We start from the raw sequence: 21,885 nt of genomic DNA, 5'->3' as shown, positions 1-21,885 counted from the left end.
TTCTGAAAAATGACAATAAAAGCATGCACTGCTTTACTTTCCCGGCATTAATGACAGGAAACCCACCATGCGGTCCTCAAAGGTTTTGACCATGATGCCATCAGGCAGCGATGTCGCTAGCAGAGCCATTTCCTTCCTCACCGTGCTGAAGAACTTCTTCGCCTCCGCAGGCTGGAACTCCATTTTCTTAAACGAGTGAGTTTCTGTGAGAGACAGAAAGGAGGACGGCGACGAATGATGACTGAACACGACCACAGTAAGAAAGAAATCTACACAATTAACTGAGCAGGTCTCTACTGGACTTACAGGTTCAGCTACACCGATGATGTAAACCACCCGATTGTGCCCATAAACCATATAAAGCAAACATGGACTCAACATCTGTGTTTTGGCCGCAGCTGTGTTTGTGTTTTGGAGCCAAAATTGACCATATTTGGATGAGGGGGCGGGGTGTTTAGTTATCAGCTACGGCGAGTTTGGGAAACCATCCGCAGAGGCCATAACGGTTTTCCTGCAGGCTGTAAATAAACTTCTGTTGTCTCTATTTTTTAACATTTCAAGTTTACTTCATTTTTCAGCTCTGGAGAAAAACCAACAGCAACATCTCAGCGCATTTATGTGGTTTGTCAGTACTTTTTCTTTGTAAAGTTAACAGACAGAAATTCCTGCCTCAGACAGTCGAGCAAGGTTCAGTAAAGATCAAGACACTGGAAAAATAAAACCAAAGGAGATCTGGAGGAGGATAGATGGTGTAAAACAAAGACAACAAGCGTGGGAGGGGAAGAGAGTCACAGGTTACACATCTGAATGTCTTACCTGGTGCCCACTCTAGCACCGAGAACACCTCCCCCTTGGCACTGGTAAATGTCACACCGGGTTTGCCGCCGCTCTGCTGGCACAGTACCGGCGTGTCACTGAGAATCTCACTGGGCCACTCCTGCTGACCTACGGGTGTCTGCGCCTCCTGCTGGGGCTTTTCATCTCCAGCTCTCTCTGCCTGTAACGCAGCGACAGGTAAGACGCGGTCTAATGAGCGGAGATATCTAAACGAGGTAAGAGCAAAATGATTGTACACACCTGTTTAACACCCGCCTCCATCCCTGCTCCCACACTCCCCACTGCCTCCACCACAGCTTCCATCTTCTCCTCCTCCACGATGGCCACGTTGTCCAGAGTCTTCCTCAGGTTTTCCTGGAGCTTCTTGATATCGTCTAGGAAGCGTTTCTCCTTGGTCGGTTTTTCTTGGGTCGTCGGCGTCACCGAACTCGCCACGTTAGTCATGGAAGCGGGTTCGACGGAGGTCGGGGAGGTTGGGGAGCCACCGGTCCAGAGCTGCTCCACAGTCATATTCTTCAAGCTCTCCAGGATCTTCAGCGCCTCTTTCAACTCCCTGAAGCCCCGAGAGGCTCCATCCTTACCGGGTTTCTCCGCTCCGTTCACAGCTCCTCCTGCAGCGGTTCAGACACAAGCCGACAAAATGACCACAAAAGCAGTTTACAGCAAAAGACAGAAACTGTTTCTTTGATGCGAAAGCACCGTGTGATTTTGATTATTGACTGCATCAAATTTTTTTTTATTGTTTTTGCTCCATTTGACTTATTTTTATTTTTTTATAAGGGGTTTAAATATACTGTTTTATATACACAAACTAGTCAAAATAAATGCAAATAAATCCATAAAATGTGGTCAACAAATTCCACCAAAATACCAGAAACGACGTCACATTATATATTTTTTAATATCTTCACTCTTTGCATGAAAAACATCCACGAGTCTTCAGTTTATAGGTTAATTTCTTTTTTTTTTTAAACAGCCAGGTATCATAGTTTTTAGCATCCAGTATTCAAAAAAGAAGAAAATTTGAACATGTTGAGGGTTATTTTCAGATTAATAAACAAACATGCTGATCTAACAAGTATTTAAGGCAGCAGGACGGTGGATGAGTCATAGTGAACTACAACTAGAGGCGAGAAATATAATATAGGAAAATGCCATCAAGATAAATACTGAGATGTTTTGCAGAATTTTAGAGCAGCGTGTGACTGGAATACATAATACTTGCCTAAAGACATGAACTGCACTATAAAGTTTGATGGCAGATGTATCTGAGAGCTCATAAACCAACATCTGTTGGTTTCTTGTTTCTCTGTGGTTCGTCACATGGTCCATTTAATGGCTGACTGGTTACAGCTCCATCCAGCTGCAACCAGCAGCTTTTTTCTGCAGCTGTTGATGACAGCTGTCTGAAATAAGCTCGTAAGACCAGACTAATATTTTTTTTGTGTGGATGAAACTTCTTCCAATGAGTTCCTACCTCCACCAGAAGCAGGACTCGCCATAGACGCTTCGCCCTCCTCTCCTGAGACTCCTTTGGTGGGGCTGGTAACCCCGGCTTTGCTGCCCTCCTGCGGTGGGATGATGAATGTCGTGGAGCCAGTGGGCGTCGGGGTCGGCGTTGCAGTATCCGTGGCATCCGCGTTGTTCACGTGGCTGTCGTCCTCTGGGGTCAGACCGTTGTCTGTCTCCCAGCTGTCGCTCTCGTCCTCCCACTCCTCGGTCGACAGAACGCTGCTCGTTTCTTCCACCGAGTCGTAGTCCGTCTCCTCGATCTCCGATTCCACGTTGTAGAGGTGCTGCAAGAGCGATCGGGGGTCAGAAACAAACGTTTCACCTGCGATTACGCAGACATCACAATGAGCTTCAATTGCTTACCTGTGGCAGGACAATGGTCCTCGAATTGTCTGCCCACACCACCTCTACTTTGCTGCTTACATCCACCCTGTACACCTGACCGACTGACGTCTGAAAGGAGGCAAATATAGGGACGATTATCAGCAACAATACAATATGAAGACTAAGAGGGACAAAAGTGCAGCAGCTAGTGTGTGAAGTACTGCCTAAAAAGCCTTTTTAGGATTTGATATTGACTTTTCCCCACGGAGAGGTGCAAAAGAAGCAAACTGTTTCGAGGCTGGGAATCAGTAGAGGTTCACTCCATGTAAAAATCACCCAAATCTGAAAAGAAATTTCCACCTGACCTCCTCAGAATCAGCCGTTACGATTTTTCTGTATAACAACTTGATGAATGAAGCCCTGAAGGCCCTCAACTTACAAAGAAGGTGGGCTTAACAAGTGGACTTGATTTGTCTGGATTTGAGTTCTCATAACCTTTACAGTCCAGGAGAAAGACACGCGTCATTTTCATGACTCTTAAAAAAAACAAAAAAATAAAACAAAACTGAGTGTTTCGTGTGTTGGGCGGTCGGTCGCATCACTTTACCTCATTTTCACAGTCGTTCTGTCCGTTTTCCGAGTTCCATATTCTGATGACGATGTCGGTCGTGCGGAAGTGAAAGTCCGGATGATCAGCGATGTCGTAGACACTGACATCCTCCTCCAAACCGATGACCTAAACAACACAGAAACAAACGTTTATGGCCTGTTTCTCCTCGTACCTCTGTCGCCCACAAACATTCAAACATTAAAGCTTGTGATTTTCACAAGCTTTAAATCACAATCGCTGTTTTTCCTCCTGACTGACCTCCACGTCGTCACTGGTGGAGTTCAGTTTGATCCATTTCACCACACACGTTCTGCCTTTGTGATCGCCAGACTGGATCATGCCGTACACCCCGGGGTCCTGCAGCGCTTGGGCTGAGGTGAGCACACATGCATAGCTTAGAGATCAAAGTAAACTCTGTAAAACACAAATATCTGTACTTTTTGGATTCCCGTTTTAAAGAATATTATGATGTGAAGTTAACCTCTATGGATTCTACATAAAAACATTTTCATTTGCCGAATGGCACTACCGTACATGACTGTAACATCACCATTGTGATGTTAATCCCGGTGTATTCAGTCCATTTTACAGAGACGCTTTGGCACAGTTACAGAAAATGACCTACATACTGCAGGTACTAAGTGGCAGAGAGGCCCATACACAAAAATACCCACCAATCTGAGATCAAATCTGAGATAAAAGCTTTTCCTTACGTCGTTTATCTACTACAAAGTCGCCGGGGCAAAACTCGTGGCTGTCCAGGTGCTGGATGGGGTAGAGGTCGTTCGATCGGATCCCCTTCTCCACCCGGCCGTCCTTCCACATCACATCAGCCGTGGTATTCGTGGATACGACTTCCACTGCCACTCTGCAAAAAAAAAAAAAAAAAAAAAAAAGAAGAAAAAGACAGCAGAGACCTCAATCTTCTCTCCGATTTCTCAGTTTTCCTCAGATGACTTTTATCCTGCTTCACTGCCATCCGTCTGGTCCTGCTGCATCCATTGTGATAACAGTGTGCAGTACAAAAGTGGAACACTCTTACACTTAACCTCAAATGCAGCGTGTGAGCAGAGTATGAGTGTGTCTGTGTGGTTGAGGAAATGACACCATTACTGAAAGACTTGACGAATCGAGTCGCAAACCCTTAGACAAATGAGAGCTGGATGGACAGACATGCAGTCAAAGCGAGAGATGGCAGGTCTTTCCGAGAAAGCAGCTGCAAATTTAACAGGAACAGGTGTCATTCCCACGTCTTTTACAGACAACTCTAAAAACATAAACAGTGGACTGCTAACTCTGGTGACAAACAGAAGAAACTAGATGGAATTTACTCTCGTGTGCCGGCGTTTGTGATTTTAACCCACCGGTCTCCGGGCTTGAATTCGCGGGAGAACTTTGTCCTCTTCTTCTTGTGCTTCCTCTTCAGGTTGCGGATGGAGAGCGGGATGCTCTTCTTGCGGTTGGTTCCCAGACCGCCGCTCTGAGAGGAGGCTGTGGAGCTCGCTGATGACGTTAAAGAGCTGCAGCGAGGGAAACAAGTTCTTTATGCAAATGCAATTTTCTGTGTATTAAGCATGCAAAAACTCATTTTTCCCCTCAGTATTAGGTTTACTGAGTGATGTCTTTGGTCTGAACTGTAATAAAATGATGAGAAACAAAGTGGGTCCAGTGTTTAACAATAAATTTATGCGCTCAACACATACAGGAAACATTTTAGACACAACTGTGCAACAGATCTGCAATAAATCCCACATTTATGAAGCTTTTAAGCTCCACGTGATGTTGAAGTCACATTTAGAGCAGTTTTTCCCGCTCAAATTTCCACTTTGGACTGTTTACTCACACGCGCATACAGCACTTTATTTTGTGCACTCTAAGCATTTAGTCTTCATGTCCATGACCAATTTAGAGTCACCAATTAACCCAACATGCATGTCCTGGGACCGTCTTTGGTTCGAGACACGATGATTCAGCTGAACTGTTACTTTCTCTAAACCAGGCTTTAGTCTCTCTGGTTTCCAACAAAACACATTTACATCCCTTTCAGTTTAATATAATACAGAGTTAAAATGTGTAGAGCTGTCCGATATCTCACTTTCCCCAGAATCTCACACTTACGCTGTGTTTTCATATCTTTGTGGGGACATAATTGACATAATGCTTTTTCTAGCCACTTAGCCTAAACCTACCCATAACCTTATTGCAACCCTGACACTGAAACCACATTTTGAGTCTCAAAATGCCTTCAAACTCGTGGGACCTGGATTTTGTCCCCATAAGGGCTGTTGGTCCCACAAGCATAGTAAACTTACAATTTTTGGTCCCCACAAAGATATGTAAACACACACACACACACACACACACACGACTGATTTTAATTAACAAGCAGCTCAGCTGTATTAATGATGTACACTGAACCTAAACATCTGCCGGGCATCTCAGCTGATTAATTACAATAAGCAGAATAATTAGCAGCAACTCTGACATAACAGAAAGCTGACTTTTTATTTCCTAATGCAAAAAAACCCCCTCTGTAACCTCTGTAATCTAACTGAACCACTCACGAGGATCATCACAAATATATATTAAAAGCGTTTCCTACTGTCAACCTAATTCTCCTCCATTTAGTTTTAGACCAAAATGGTAAGCCCTCACTTATGTTTTCAAAAAAAAATTAAATATCACACGAATTAACTATGAATTTTAAAATTATTTACATCTACAAAGAAGCGGTTTGTATAGATGTTTGTTTTAAAAGCACAGAAATAAAAGATGAAAAAAAAAAAAAAAGACATCGTTGAGATTCTACCAAACCATAACACAGAATTCATTCAAACATGCCTTACATTATAAATGATACTTTTCTTATTATTAAAGGAAACTGACAAGGATTGTGTCAAGTTTTTAATTTCTTAAATTTGAATAAAAATGACTCAAAGCTATAATAAATTATATTAGAGCATTTTAGAATTGCTTATAGATAAATTAGACAGCATAAATGTTTTTGTAAAGGGTAATAACTAGGACCCTGACCTGGTGTCGTCGGTTTCCTCTGCAGCCTCGTCATCAGCGTCCTGCTCGCCGTGTTCAGCCGAGGCGTCGTTCTGCGAGTCCGGAGCGTTCTGAACGGGAACCGCGGGACCGTTGTTGTTGTTGGGATGATTCGAGTCGGTCTGTTCAGATCTGTGCTCGCCTACAGGGAGAAACAAAGTAAAAAAATAAATACATTTAAAAAAGGATTATTTACATTCATCCAGTCAAAAGGAAAAATCATCAAAATTCTATTTGAGAAAGAATTTAATTAGCAACAAAGAAGTTATGGTTCTGTAAACCAGGTGAGGCTCTATAGTACAAAACCTGGTTATTTATATACGCTAGAATTGTATATAAGAGCCACTGGAAATAAACAATATAAGGAGGTGGGGAGATTATAGACTCAAGAATATTCTCCTTAAAAAAATGTTTTTTTAAATTAAAAGGGACTGAATCCTTCCACCTCTTAAAGTTCTCTGAATCTGATCTCTTTTTGATACATGCTGTATTACTGGGTGTGTGTTTTATGATCTTCTGGATGTTTTGGCACCTTGTAATTCGGCGTTCTCTGTCTTCTTCCCAGAATCCTTCTTGAACATCCTTTTCAACTGCGCACACGCACACGCACACACACACACACACACAAGCAGTGAGATAGAGCAAAGGCTTGAAGATGATCAAAGAGTGTTTTTAGGTGCTATCAGTCCTTCTAACACTGAGTGTTAACAAACATTCGAGAGCAACACTCTGAAAATACACCAGCATCAGAGATCGTCCCCGCTCTTGTGTAAAGCAGCTGGTTTAAGGTGCTAATGTGCTTCTCTGGGGAAAAAAAATAGCTCTTTACAGAAGGAAACAACCAATTAAGAACACATGAAAAGACCAGTGCAAGTTTATCCACACCTTTCTGGCAACAGGGTCTTCAGGCAAAACAGGGGCGCCCTCAGGTCCATCACAGGTGATGCGTGTGGCATCACCTTTGGCCGGGAATACGTAGAGGGCCCTCTCTCCCAGCTGCCTCTGGGTGTGGTCGTAGTAGCCCAGACGCCTCACCCTAAATCCAAACGGGAGAATGACTTTAACTTAAAATCTAAACGATATCAATACACGATGCAAACTGCACCCAATAAGCAACGGTAACAAGAGCAGCTTGTGTACGGAGGCAGACGTAGCTGCAGTGGGCACGTGTGGATGAGTCACTGCACTGACCTGCAGAGGTTTTCCTGTGTGATGGTGGAGGCAGGCGGATAAACGCTGTCAGAACCTTTGGGCGAGTAGCTCTTGGTGATCCACGTCACTTTCAGCTCCACCACCTTCACCTGAAGGAAGCAAGATGACATCCAAGTGAGTGTTTACATTCATGAAGAAGTACATTTACACATAGACTCCAATTCATTAAAAACAACTGAACGTGTTAATTAAAAGAATATTGTTCCATCTGCCTGAATTCATCTCTCGAGTGATCGCTAGCTTTCGCTGTAAAAGTAAATAAACATTTTAATTACAAAAAAATCCCCAAAAGGCTTAAATTAAGATAAATAATTCACTTAATGGTTTTACTGTTTCTTCCCATTTTTTTAGAAAGGGCCCCAGGTGGTCCAACAGCTGTTGGTGTGATTAAAATCAAAGAGCATTTTCTTATTTTATACAGAAGGGAAGAATTCAAAATGTTCATCCAAAGATTTTAATTTAAATTCAGTCGCTTATTATTCAAAGGAGAAAAGTTTCAAGGCATAACAAACTTATATAATAACCAACGAACCCTAAACGAGTTGCTTTCCATCTCACATAATGTGGCTGCTGCATAAAAGAAAAGATTGTGTACCTCTTCTACCACCACCCTGAACTTGCACTTCCTGCTGAGCACAGGTTTGACCCCTGACAGCCACTGGACATTGGAGAAAACTTTGGCGGGACCAATCAGGACCTGTCCCGGGTAAAAGCCGTACGCCTCGTCAAAGAACAGACCCTGGATCCCAAAAACAACAAGAACGTCACAAAACCAAGAAGTGAGAGCGCAACATAACAAAGATACAAGTACATGTATGAAGCTTCATCAATGTAACTTTTATTAAACACACAATGCCAAGTACATTTTTAATTTGTTTTTCTTGAAGCTGCACAAAACCGTGAGGAAAGAAAAAAAGTCAGCAATGGGATGAATGATCTATACTTCATAATGATGCTCATCAGGGAAAGACTAAAACTTTGGGCCTCTGAAAGCGCAGACCCTCTCATCCTCATCATCTTTCCTGGAAATGCCAGCATTAGTACAGTGGGGCAAAAAAGTATTTAGTCAGCCACCGATTGTGCAAGTTCCCCCACCTAAAATGATGACAGAGGTCAGTAATTTGCACCAGAGGTACACTTCAACTGTGAGAGACAGAATGTGAAAAAAAAAATCCATGAATCCACATGGTAGGATTTGTAAAGAATTTATTCGTAAATCAGGGTGGAAAATAAGTATTTGGTCAATAACAAAAATACAAATCAATACTTTGTAACATAACCTTTGTTGGCAATAACAGAGGTCAAACGTTTACTATAGGTTTTTACCAGGTTTGCACACACAGTAGCTGGTATTTTGGCCCATTCCTCCATGCAGATCTTCTCGAGAGCAGTGATGTTTTGGGGCTGTCGCCGAGCAACACGGACTTTCAACTCCCACCACAGATTTTCTATGGGGTTGAGGTCTGGAGACTGGCTAGGCCACTCCAGGACTTTCAAATGCTTCTTACGGAGCCACTCCTTTGTTGCCCGGGCGGTGTGTTTTGGATCATTGTCATGTTGGAAGACCCAGCCTCGTTTCATCTTCAAAGTTCTCACTGATGGAAGGAGGTTTTGGCTCAAAATCTCACGATACATGGCCCCATTCATTCTGTCCTTAACACGGATCAGTCGTCCTGTCCCCTTGGCAGAAAAACAGCCCCATAGCATGATGTTTCCACCCCCATGCTTCACAGTAGGTATGGTGTTCTTGGGATGCAACTCAGTATTCTTCTTCCTCCAAACACGACGAGTTGAGTTTATACCAAAAAGTTCTACTTTGGTTTCATCTGACCACATGACATTCTCCCAATCCTCTGCTGTATCATCCATGTGCTCTCTGGCAAACTTCAGACGGGCCTGGACATGCACTGGCTTCAGCAGCGGAACACGTCTGGCACTGCGGGATTTGATTCCCTGCCGTTGTAGTGTGTTACTGATGGTGACCTTTGTTACTTTGGTCCCAGCTCTCTGCAGGTCATTCACCAGGTCCCCCCGTGTGGTTCTGGGATCTTTGCTCACCGTTCTCATGATCATTTTGACCCCACGGGATGAGATCTTGCGTGGAGCCCCAGATCGAGGGAGATTATCAGTGGTCTTGTATGTCTTCCATTTTCTGATGATTGCTCCTACAGTTGATTTTTTCACACCAAGCTGCTTGCCTATTGTAGATTCACTCTTCCCAGTCTGGTGCAGGTCTACAATACTTTTCCTGGTGTCCTTCGAAAGCTCTTTGGTCTTGGCCATGGCGGAGTTTGGAGTCTGACTGTTTGAGGCTGTGGACAGGTGTCTTTTATACAGATGATGAGTTCAAACAGGTGCCATTCATACAGGTAACGAGTGGGGGACAGAAAAGCTTCTTACAGAAGACGTTACAGGTCTGTGAGAGCCAGAGATTTTCCTTGTTTGAGGTGACCAAATACTTATTTTCCACCCTGATTTACGAATAAATTCTTTACAAATCCTACCATGTGGATTCATGGATTTTTTTTTCACATTCTGTCTCTCACAGTTGAAGTGTACCTCTGGTGCAAATTACTGACCTCTGTCATCATTTTAAGTGGGGGAACTTGCGCAATCGGTGGCTGACTAAATACTTTTTTGCCCCACTGTATGTGCTGCTTTTATGTGTGCTTCTTTTATCTCAAACATAACCCTCCACAGAGCAGTTTGGACCTGCGGCACCTTCGTGTCAGGGTAAGCCCGGGATTAAATCTGAAGTTATCTACTAAGCCTAAAATTCTGCTCCATAGTACAGGCTCCTGGACACCTGAAGCTGAGGACTGATCCTCAAATAACAGCGAGCACCAGAAGAAATAAAATACAAAGACGGGAGCAGCACGAGTGGAGAGGGACAGCATTATCAGAGCATGTTCAAACTTAATTTTAACAATTTCACACACACAAAAAAAAAAAAAAAAATGGTGAACAGACAGCTGTCACTTAAATTTCAGCCTCTGTGGGGGCTATGACCTCTGAGCAGCAGCCGGGACAACACACGAACAAAGCGAATGTACCTGAAGTGACAGATCAGAGCCGGTGGCTACGTACCGAATCACTGACGTGTGGACAGACATCATAAAGCTTGGCACCGTCTTCCACGCTCATGGAGCACCTGGAGGGAGCGAGACGAGACATTCACTGGATGTGGCACCGATCGACGTACGTTCACGCGATCCAACAGACCGTCACATGGTCACAGTACACACTGCCTGCACACGCACGCACGCACGCTTTACCTGGCTCCATTGGACAGCTTGAGGATGATGTGATTGGTCAGGTCGTACACTTTCCCCAGCCAGAAGTCGTAGGCGATGTAGTCGCCGTACATGAAAGACTGAAAGCAACAACAGCAGGAGCACATCAGCTTCACACTGTGTCAGAGAATTAACTTATGAAGGGCTTTTTCTTCTCGACTCGACTACATTCTGCTCCTCGGTGTAACCTGACTGCTTAAGAGAAACTGAATATAGTAAATGTATCTAAAATCCAACAATATGAGGACAACTTTGGATAACAACATCCAATTACATCATTTTGTGTCCATCGTTTACTCAAACGTAACAAAAGGTGCATTTAATCCTCTTAATGACTGATGCCAGAAATGATCTTTAGAGTAGTTTCCATCCACATTTGTTGATATTCATCTGGGTTTTCCTGCACATACAAACATTTGTCTTCCACCAAAGATGTTCTGGCCTTTCAATAAAGGAAAAATCACTTTTAAAATGTGCTTTCAATCCCTTTAAATTTCCTTAAGATAGGGTTTAATTTACTCAACAATTACTCATAAAAACAAGAAACCTCTGGGCAGCTGTGGCATAAACCTTACATTGGTTAGTGGTCTTATAAGCTTGAAAAACACTGTATATTTGGACCAATCAGAGTTAAATGTATGGTCACCCCCTCAAAGGCACAGTTTGAGGTAACGAAATCTGATTTAAATGTCAAAGTATTAGAATTTATTTCTGCACTTCAGTGCTTAAATTTCTGCAATGTGCACAACAAACGTGCGCGGACGGTGACCTTTTTAAGAAGATCGCCTCGTTAGCACTTGTTGTGGGAAGTGAGTGACTCTCTGCTGTCCCTGTGAAGTGCAGCTGACAGGACAGCAGTGATTATGTTACTGAAATCAGCTGTAAGGTTTGTAGACGAATCCAACAGTCGGTAAAACAGCTACAGGAGTGCTGTGCACCGCATTTGATCTCAGAAAAGGAAATAAAGACTAAACCCATGCAGTGCTGTGAAAGCATCTGTGTGTGAGAGCAAAGGCTAGTTAGCAGCTATGAGCCAGACTCGCACTGTGAGTTCCAGCTTTGCGTTTTCCATTCAGTTTAACATCAGTTTGTTTCCAGAGCTGGTTTGCTCCTGTCGGCCTGTTTAAAAATGTTTCCTTTTAATGCCGTTTCTATTCATGTGTGTGTTTTCTTATTAATACGTTACAGGTCCTATTAGGAAGATGCTTAGAACAGCAGAGATACTGGAGAGATACTCCACTCTAAGAAGGTCAAATGTCAAACTTTTGCACCACTGTTTCCATCAGGTCGGACGTGTGGATGAATCTGACTGAAGACTAAAACTAAACACACTTCCTGCATTTTTATTATAAAAAGATTTGTAGGTGCATAAAATGCTTTTATTAATAATAATAATAATAATAATAATAGCACACACATACCGGTTAGTGTGAAAAAGAGCTTTTTTCTTACTCCTCAAATGCGGCTGATGTAAAACACATTTAAGGTGGTCGTGCATGCTTTATATCTTTATGTGTTACATAATTCAAAGGTGTGTAAACATCACGCGAGAGGTCTCAAACAGGACTTTTATTTCACTGGTCTCAGCATTTCCACTTTCACTGTTTCTCCCAGCTAACTGGGATTAGTCAAACCTGGTAAGTATCGTTTCTGAAAGTAATTATTTTTAGTTTGTTATAGGCTTGCTTAAGAGCCTAACACAGCAGAGGCAAGTATAAAGTGCAGAAAAGCCAAAATGCAATGTCCCCATATGAAGCTACAGAGTCTCTAGAGGTCAATTTAGGAAAGTTGTTCTGACCAGGACCACCTTCCCTGTTATTAGAAGCCTTTGCTTGCAGTAAGAAAAGCAGTTAACTTGAGTAAAGTATAGATTATTTATATAGGACTGTTTAAGGCAAGAACGTGTCACTGAGTGCTTAAGTTGAATTCTCCTCACGTCAAACATCCACAAACGTTAAAAGAAAGCAAAGCAGAGAAACTAATTTAGCTTAAAGCAAAGCAGGGCAGAGGTTCTCACGCTGAACTGAATCTTAGTAAATTTGGTCTTTCGGCTCATCTTCTTACCCAGATGTGCTGCAGGTCTTTGCTGTTGACTGGATACAGAACGCAGTTGGTTCCAACTAATTTCACTGCACACTCGATGTTCATGTTGGTCACGGAGCCACACTGGTTATCCTGAAACACAACAGAGACGCACATCAGCCTGTTAGCACCTCAGACCTTTTAGGAGTTTTTTGCATGCACAAGACCTCGCACTGTGAAGAAAACCTCAGAGCTTAATGTTTCATTTGTATTCAGACTGCGTGTTACACGAGGTAAGAGTCTCCTTTCAGTCCTCTACACGAGCAGACCTGCAGTAATATTCGAGTCATGCCTGATGCAGCAAATGAAACAGAGTGATGAACAGTGACGTGACTGTCAGAGGGAAAACGAGAGAGCGGCGCAGACAGAGAGAAGGTGAAAGAGTTCCAAACAGGCGGAGGGCCGCACTCACATTAGAGTTGTTTCTTCGCACGAAGTCTCTGATGACGATCGATCGATCTTCAAGTTTTAACTGCAAGAGAAAGAGCAAACGGTTTGAGAAAATGGTGGCTAACGCAGCTGAGTGACTTCATGGTTAAGACATCTCAATGCTCACAGAAGCTGCTGAGTGTGTGACACTGAAATTGGATCATCATCTTCTTATAATAACCCTTACAGCAGAGGAGAACGCTGCACATCAATAACTCTAATGGAGCCTGGACACAGAGCTGGAAATTAACCAGCAATGAAATCTATTCGCACTCGGACCATAAGAGCGCTACTTATGCAATTTGTCACACGGGCATCCCGTCCTCACCCACACGACCACTCGGCAGAGCTGCAACGCCCTCTGAGAGCAGATAAACGACTCTGCTGTCCAAACAAAGAGACGCATTTCACTGAGCCGGCCAGCAGGAGTGTTTATTCAGCACCGGACGAGTCAGCAAACACAATTTCACTTTCAATTGCTAATCAAAACACTGAAATAAAAGAATACAGATCCAGTAAAACTGAAATGGTTTGTGGATAGTCTGAGGGGCGGACAAAGTCACAGCTTGCAGCGATCGGAGAGGGCAGAAAACAGAAGCTGTTGGACTAAACTTGGCATCGGATCAACTCTCAGAGGGAAACATTGTTCCTGTGAACTGAATTCTGCTGTGTCACGCCATGCCTGTGCGCAGGAATCCAGACTGAAAACAGGCCTGCAGTAAATTAATTAAAAAACTAAACAAAAACATGCCTGCTGTAATGAACAATGGCTGAGCAGCAGCTATAGAGAGTTTCAATGCTTTTTGGATGCCAACACACAGATGGTTTATAATTAATGCTTAGAGAACAACATTAAAAAACGATCAGCAGGTAAACGGCATAAAACGCACTCCTCATGTTCTACCAGGAGTGTGAGCTCCCCGTTATCAGACTGATTTACAGCCCGCGTCCAAATTCAGTTTCCATGATAGATATACACCTTCTCTGTTCACACATGGGTTTTTCTTTAGAGAGGATACGTTTTAAAACGTTTTTAAAAATCCATTAACTGCTGGCCTGATCTCCAAATATGACTAGATCATGTACACAAACTACATAAAGGATGTCAAATTAATTTGACATCATGGGCAACATGAGCTGAAGTGGCCTGGACTACTGAAGACTGCCCTTTCTGCCCATGTAAAGAAGTTTTGCTGCGTATTTAACCCCTGAGATGTCTTAATGATGTCTTCATTTCAACTGTACATCGCAGTTTTTCTCCTTGATAAAGGAATAGACCCTGCCCTTTACTGTGGATTTTATTTCACTTATATGGATATCTTGGTTTCTCCTTTAAAAAAAAAAAAAAAAACCCAAAAAAACAAAAACACCAAAAACAACTCCGGCTCACATCCTTGCTGTGCATTTCCTTCACCTTTAAACCACAGCATGCAGGACTTCATGAGTTCATACATGAAACAGATGAAACACCAGTGAACAGCTAGTTTAGTTCAAGGTCATACAGGGAGTGCAGAATTATTAGGCAAATGAGTATTTTGTCCACATCATCCTCTTCATGCATGTTGTCTTACTCCAAGCTGTGTAGCTCGAAAGCCTACTACCAATTAAGCATATTAGGTGATGTGCATCTCTGTAATGAGAAGGGGTGTGGTCTAATGACATCAACACCCTATATCAGGTGTGCATAATTATTAGGCAACGTCCTTTCCTTTGGCAAAATGGGTCAAAAGAAGGACTTGACGGGCTCAGAAAAGTCAAAAATAGTGAGATATCTTGCAGAGGGATGCAGCAGTCTCAAAATTGCAAAGCTTCTGAAGCGTGATCATCGAACAATCAAGCGTTTCATTCAAAATAGTCAACAGGGTCGCAAGAAGCGTGTGGAAAAACCAAGGCACAAAATAACTGCCCATGAACTGAGAAAAGTCAAGCGTGCAGCTGCCAAGATGCCACTTGCCACCAGTTTGGCCATATTTCAGAGCTGCAACATCACTGGAGTGCCCAAAAGCACAAGGTGTGCAATACTCAGAGACATGGCCAAGGTAAGAAAGGCTGAAAGACGACCACCACTGAACAAGACACACAAGCTGAAACGTCAAGACTGGGCCAAGAAACATCTCAAGACTGGTTTTTCTAAGGTTTTATGGACTGATGAAATGAGAGTGAGTCTTGATGGGCCAGATGGATGGGCCCGTGGCTGGATTGGTAAAGGGCAGAGAGCTCCAGTCCGACTCAGACGCCAGCAAGGTGGAGGTGGAGTACTGGTTTGGGCTGGTATCATCAAAGATGAGCTTGTGGGGCCTTTTCGGGTTGAGGATGGAGTCAAGCTCGACTCCCAGTCCTACTGCCAGTTTCTGGAAGACACCTTCTTCAAGCAGTGGTACAGGAAGAAGTCTGCATCCTTCAAGAAAAACATGATTTTCATGCAGGACAATGCTCCATCACACGCGTCCAAGTACTCCACAGCGTGGCTGGCAAGAAAGGGTATAAACAAGAAAAACTAATGACATGGCCTCCTTGTTCACCTGATCTGAACCCCATTGAGAACCTGTGGTCCATCATCAAATGTGAGATTTACAAGGAGGGAAAACAGTACACCTCTCTGAACAGTGTCTGGGAGGCTGTGGTTGCTGCTGCACGCAATGTTGATGGTGAACAGATCAAAACACTGACAGAATCCATGGATGGCAGGCTTTTGAGTGTCCTTGCAAAGAAAGGTGGCTATATTGGTCGCTGATTTGTTTTTGTTTTGTTTTTGAATGTCAGAAATGTATATTTGTGAATGTGGAGATGTTATATTGGTTTCACTGGTAAAAATAAATAATTGAAATGGGTATATATTTGTTTTTTGTTTAGTTGCCTAATAATTATGCACAGTAATAGTCACCTGCACACACAGATACCCCCCTAAAATAGCTAAAACTAAAAACAAACTAAAAACTACTTCCAAAAACATTCAGCTTTGATATTAATGAGTATTTTGGGTTCATTGAGAACATGGTTGTTGTTCAATAATAAAATTATTCCTCAAAAATACAACTTGCCTAATAATTCTGCACTCCCTGTATTTGTGTTTTTCATATGTATACCGCTTCCTTTAAGATACGATTCATTTATCCCAAACTTGGGAAATTCCTTTAATTTCTTATTTGACAGATACGGTAAAACGCTTTACTGCAGTGGTCCCCAACCTTTTTTGCACCACGGACCGGTTTATGCCCGACAATATTTTCATGGACCGGCCTTTAATGTGTCACGGAGAAATACAACAAAATAAAACTAGTACCGGTACCGAAAAAAAGAAGATTTATTCATAACACACGTGAAAAGACCCAGGAAAACCGAGTTAATGATCAAAACAATAACAAAATAACGCTGAAAACCGATAAAAACCCTGAAACTCATACATTTCACACCTGAGCCTCAACTCTCGCGACCCGGTACCAAACGACTCATGGACCGGTACCGGTCCGAGGCCCGGGGGTTGGGGACCGCTGCTTTACTGTACTTAAATGTTAAGTTTACTCTACTTTTAATCATTAAAAGTAGAATAATCACAATTAGAAGTATTTTTGTTACCTCCATAGTGCCAGTAGTTATGCTTGACTAAATGGTATAATGCTAGCTAACTCAGTTGTTGTTGGGCTGTTGATGCCTTTACATGGAACAAACTGCAAAAATAAACAAAAACAAAACTTTGAATCCCACGGAGGCAGGCGCTGTTCAGTTTGTGCATAAACACCACGCACTACACCCGAGAGGACAAAAACACCACCTGCTGTTACCAAAAATTCATCTACAAAAATACTGGCGGTGACCAGTAGTACCCTTTAGCCTCCTAGTAGAGACACCTACAGCATGAATTTCAAAATGCTACGTGACTGTGTTCTGAAGTTTTTTAGAAAACTTGACCTTTGACTTCTAACCTTGAGGTCAAGGTCACTGAGACTCAAACTTATTTGAGATTTTTAGTAGAGTCGAGGTGTCACATTCACAAACTTGTGAATGTGACACCTCGACTCTGTGATCTGTGATTGTGAATGTGACTTTGTGATCACATTCACAAGTTTGTGAATGTGATCATGTCGCTTGCGTGCCCGGCTTGCGTGCCCGGCAGGGTCAAAACAATACCCCATCAGACTTTTACGGCTGAGGGGGGAAAACGTTCAGGGTCCAAAATCACCAAAATGTGCAAGAGCGAGGTTTTAATGCCTCAGATTGCTACATTAGGTGTTAAGAGTCCAGTCAGGGCAGAAACACAAAAGTGCACCAACGTGAGACTGTAAGACGTGGACCGTTGCTGAAGACACAGGACTCTAAATGGGGGAAGTGACCCAGAAGTAGCTCTTCAGATTCTCTAAATATGAAAAGAAGGTGTTTGAGTGCTTCTTTCATTCTCCTTTAGGACGAAATACACTGAACCACCCTTGAAAGGAACAAGGATAACACAGCCCCCACAAGGGGTTCATTACCTGGGACTTTCCATCAGTTCTAGACCCAAAGAAGCATCTTGAGAGGTGAAACATCTTCAAATAAACCTAAAAAAAGCCTATTTGCCTTCTTTTAAACTCTAAAGATGACACACAATTCACAGAGACACACAAATAGTACAGCTCATGTAAATGTTAACCGAGCGTTATGAGAGGTGAACTCTGAACGGTACACTGCTGTGATAAAAATCGGACTTTCATGAAGTCGTTCACCTGAATGAAGAAGCTCTAAACAACAACAATGAGCTGCGTGAAAATAAAAAAGTGAATTTCAGGCTTAAAGCAAATTCACTTTGCATTTGTTAGGTCCTCAGTTTGATCGCTGCCATCTTGTAGCCTCATTTTTTAATTTTACAGCCTTAATGAAAGGCGGGAGTTACCCTGGATAACGATAGGCATGGACAGGATGAGCAACTAATTTCAAGACAACCACCTCCTCTGTTCCTAGACAACTAAACCGTGTGTCCAAAAACATACAAGCGAGAAAAGTGACTGAATGAAATGAAGAAACACCAGCACTAAATACCACCACCCTCGCAACAGAGTTTAACATTCCTATGCAGCACTCAATCAGGTGCTGGCTCCCAAACTGGCACTCAGTGATGAAAACTTTGAAAACCCCTGCTGTAAAAAGGTGACCTGTGGGAGGGCCTATTTTCACTATAGGCGAGTGGAAAAGATGGCTTTACTGGCAGGAAGAGAAGTGGCAGCGAACCACCAGGCAAAAAACCAGAGTTTGGACAGATGCAGATGGAAGTAGAGGAGAGAGTAGAAATCGAATAAAATGGTTATGCTGAGGATATGTCGGCCAATTGCCACTGGAAATGCCTTTTGGTTAAACTGTCAGCAAGGAATTTGCATTTGCACTGTTGAATTTTTATATAACTTTAAACAAGCAGCTTTTTTAAAGTGCATTAAGTGCAAATACATTGATGGTTTTTTTGTTTGCACTAATAAAGTTGAGTTGTAAAGAATTTTGTCTAGTGTCAATTATATCGTCAGTTATATCGTTATCGCAAATTTTCAAATGTATATCGTGATAAATATTTTGGGTCATATCGCCCTGCTCTAATGGGGATGGAGAAAAACAGGAATATATACTTATATCAGACTCATGTGTAGGTAAGCAGGTAATACTGCTATTATTAGAGCTGAAACAATCAGCTGATGAGCTGACTGATCAGAATACTAATCAACACAATCCATCCATTTAGTTTGTTAACTGCTTATCCACTTCAGGGTCATAGCGAGGCCAGACCCTGGACAGGTCGCCACTGTTGGGCTAACACAGAGAGAAGGCCACTCACACCTGCAGCCAGAGTCACTAATTAACAAAACATCACTCCTGTCTTTGGACTGAGAGGAAGCTCGAGTACCTGCAGAGAACCCACACATCTACAGGGAGAACAGGGAATACAGCCGGCTGACTAGAACCCAGGACCCCACAGGACCACTGTGCTGCCCAAATAAAATAAAAATGGGGAAAAAAAAAAAAAAAAGTAATACATTCCACAGTAAAGCATAGCAGCATGTTTTAATTGGCTGAAAGATAATTTCAGCCAATTAAAACAATAATTAGTTAAACGAGGAACTAAATGGTACCAGGCTTTCCCGGCTCCTAAACTTACTATACATGTGACAACGAGCTCAACTACATTATTATTTAGTATTATGCATCTCTCTTGACCTAAAGGAAAATTCAAGCATTTCAATAATGTTAAACGTTTCTGATAAGTGTGGACCTTCTGGGTCATTTTATGCCTGCACAGCAGAGATTCAGAAACAGGGCTAAACTCTGCATCAGGACAATCAGCACACAACTCTTCAATGTTTGGAAATACATTTTTCATTTTACTGCAAAGAGTTGGACTAGAAATGAGCACAGCAACAAGAAGGTGCTGGAGATAACAGTGAAGACTGTATGGCTGCAGTTTGTATGAGTAAAGATGCCCAAACATCCTGTTGAGGACAGTATGAAAAGCGCCTGCAAGCACACACACACACACACACACACACACACACACACACACACACACACACCAGCTCTTCAGCTTTATCTTACACTGTAACCCAACTCCTCTGGTTTCTGGGAGAGGAGCCACTGAGTGTGTGTGTGACTGTGTGGAGGGGATATAATCGATAGGTCGCCATGTTCCCTTGTACTCGATTAAACATCAGCTTGTCATCTCCTCATTTCTCTGCAGCTCAGGATTAGAGCATGTACACACACCAACTTCTGTCCCTACTTATCTGAAGCTTTTAGCCGAGAGAAGAGCTTTTTTTGGACAGACCCACAAATGCAGCTCTTCTTCATTAATATTCTTTCAGTGCTTTGTGCTGCAGTGCGCTGCTGTAGTCAGAAACGCTGCGTTTAAAGCACAGGTACAGAAACATAACCACCGAGTGCGAACGCGCTGGTCAGGCAGCTGTTAAAAGTGTCCTGTTGGTATCAAAGTATAATCCACTTAACATGTGTAACTGTAATTTTAATCCACCGTACACCTTGTAACTGGATTATGTCATTTACACTCTGTTCCTTAATTCTGCTAGGGAGCTGCATGCCCCCGCGGTGGTAGCGACGACTCTCCAGGAAGAGGTGAAGTTGAGGAGGAGGGACGGCGCTGCCATCCCATCGCGTTACAAAAGTGATAAAGCAAAAACATTTTCCCCTCCTGATACTGTTATCTCTCAGCAGAGAGGATCGCCTGGGCTTACAGCTCTGGTAGAAGCTGCTTTAACCACCAATGAGCTACATGCACCCAGTTTTGTCTTACCCTTGATTTAACTGTATGTCTGTGTTCAGCATCAACACACATGAAACATTAGAAACCTAAACCTTCGAGTTCCTTTTTTTATTTAAAATGCGTGAGTTGTACTGATGTCTAAAAATACAAATGGTCACCATCTTACAGTCTACGTCTCTTACTGCCTAAATGAGTGATTTAGGCAGTAATTGAGGAACTAAAGGGAGATAAAAAATAAAAAACCATATATTACACCTTTTTTTGGCTGATCTTAAGTGCTCTTGTTTCATCCAGCAGTGTCTTGGTTGACCTTTGCATTACTTACTCTCTTTTACCATGTGTGTAAGAAAGAGAAAGACTTAAAGGGAGGTAGGGGAAGGGGCAAAACAGCGAGGACAGAGAAAGAGAAAAGACGAGGAGAATCATATACAGTAAACACTGGACAGCCTGGTATCCCCGCTCCAAGTATCTAGATTTTGTCTTCACAGTTATTTGAGCCATACCTGGCCTAGCCCCTTACCTTTCCTTGGAAAACCCTACATAGACCAAGCAACCCCTAACAACACAGCTACTGGGGCCAGTAGATGAGGTGTTTTGGGTGTGTCCTGGAGGGGATCTGGGGACAGAGCCAAAACACGATGGAAGGACTTTGTCTCTCAGAGAGCTTGGGATCGCATCAGTGTCCTGCAGGAAAGGTCAGGACGTCACTGCTCAGACTAACAGCAGAAACTGAAATCAGTGGAATCAGAGGAGTTTGTGTGTTATGTATCTGTGTGATAAATAGTGAAGCTAAATGAAAATAAAACTGAAGTTGTCATTTTTGGCAACTTCAATCACATCGATAGCACTCTGGGCCCCCTTTCCTCCTATTGTAAAACACATGTAAAAAACCTCGGTGTCTACATTGATGGTTCTTTTAAATTGAATAAGCAGGTGAGTGCAGTAGTTCAGTCCTGCTTCTTTCAGTTAAGACAGCTAGCCAAGGTAAAGCCATACCTCCCAGCTAACGTCTTTGAACGTGTTATTCACCTTTTCCTTACTTGCAGATTGGACTACTGCAATTCATTGTATTTTGGTCTAGACCAGGCCATCATCCATCGTATTCAGATGGTCCAAAATGCTTTTAGCTTCTTTACACTGGCTTCCTGTCTCCTACAATTTAAACTTTTACTTTTTGTTTTTAAGTCACTTAACGCCCGAGCCCCTCCTTACCTGTCTGAGCTCCTCTCTGCTTATGCTCCAGGAAAAACCATGAGGTCTAGCTCAAAATTGATGCTGTCTATCCCACAGACTAATCTCAAATC

General features: G+C 42.7%; 1 protein-coding gene across 2 annotated transcripts in view; it reads right to left on the bottom strand.

Moving 5' to 3' along the window:
• ube2o (ubiquitin-conjugating enzyme E2O) overlaps positions 1 to 21,885 on the bottom strand; it is a 44,495-nt gene that overhangs the window by 3,753 nt on the left and 18,857 nt on the right. For both annotated transcript variants that reach the window (XM_026170475.1, XM_026170477.1), the window contains exons 2-19: positions 13,334 to 13,393; positions 12,904 to 13,014; positions 10,822 to 10,919; positions 10,634 to 10,697; positions 8,142 to 8,285; positions 7,526 to 7,635; positions 7,220 to 7,370; positions 6,867 to 6,924; positions 6,317 to 6,476; positions 4,648 to 4,803; positions 3,997 to 4,151; positions 3,542 to 3,654; positions 3,281 to 3,409; positions 2,713 to 2,802; positions 2,315 to 2,633; positions 1,078 to 1,448; positions 817 to 997; positions 67 to 203 (exon numbers count right to left, since the gene is read on the bottom strand). In XM_026170475.1, the coding sequence (XP_026026260.1) occupies positions 67 to 203; positions 817 to 997; positions 1,078 to 1,448; positions 2,315 to 2,633; positions 2,713 to 2,802; positions 3,281 to 3,409; positions 3,542 to 3,654; positions 3,997 to 4,151; positions 4,648 to 4,803; positions 6,317 to 6,476; positions 6,867 to 6,924; positions 7,220 to 7,370; positions 7,526 to 7,635; positions 8,142 to 8,285; positions 10,634 to 10,697; positions 10,822 to 10,919; positions 12,904 to 13,014; positions 13,334 to 13,393 (2,607 nt within the window). The remainder of the gene's footprint in view (positions 1 to 66; positions 204 to 816; positions 998 to 1,077; positions 1,449 to 2,314; positions 2,634 to 2,712; positions 2,803 to 3,280; positions 3,410 to 3,541; positions 3,655 to 3,996; positions 4,152 to 4,647; positions 4,804 to 6,316; positions 6,477 to 6,866; positions 6,925 to 7,219; positions 7,371 to 7,525; positions 7,636 to 8,141; positions 8,286 to 10,633; positions 10,698 to 10,821; positions 10,920 to 12,903; positions 13,015 to 13,333; positions 13,394 to 21,885) is intronic.

Source organism: Astatotilapia calliptera, chromosome 6 (genome assembly GCF_900246225.1).
Source record: "Astatotilapia calliptera chromosome 6, fAstCal1.2, whole genome shotgun sequence".
Taxonomy (NCBI): domain Eukaryota; kingdom Metazoa; phylum Chordata; class Actinopteri; order Cichliformes; family Cichlidae; genus Astatotilapia; species Astatotilapia calliptera.
Note: the sequence above shows the minus strand (reverse complement) of the source record. Positions and strands in the feature narration are given on the sequence as shown.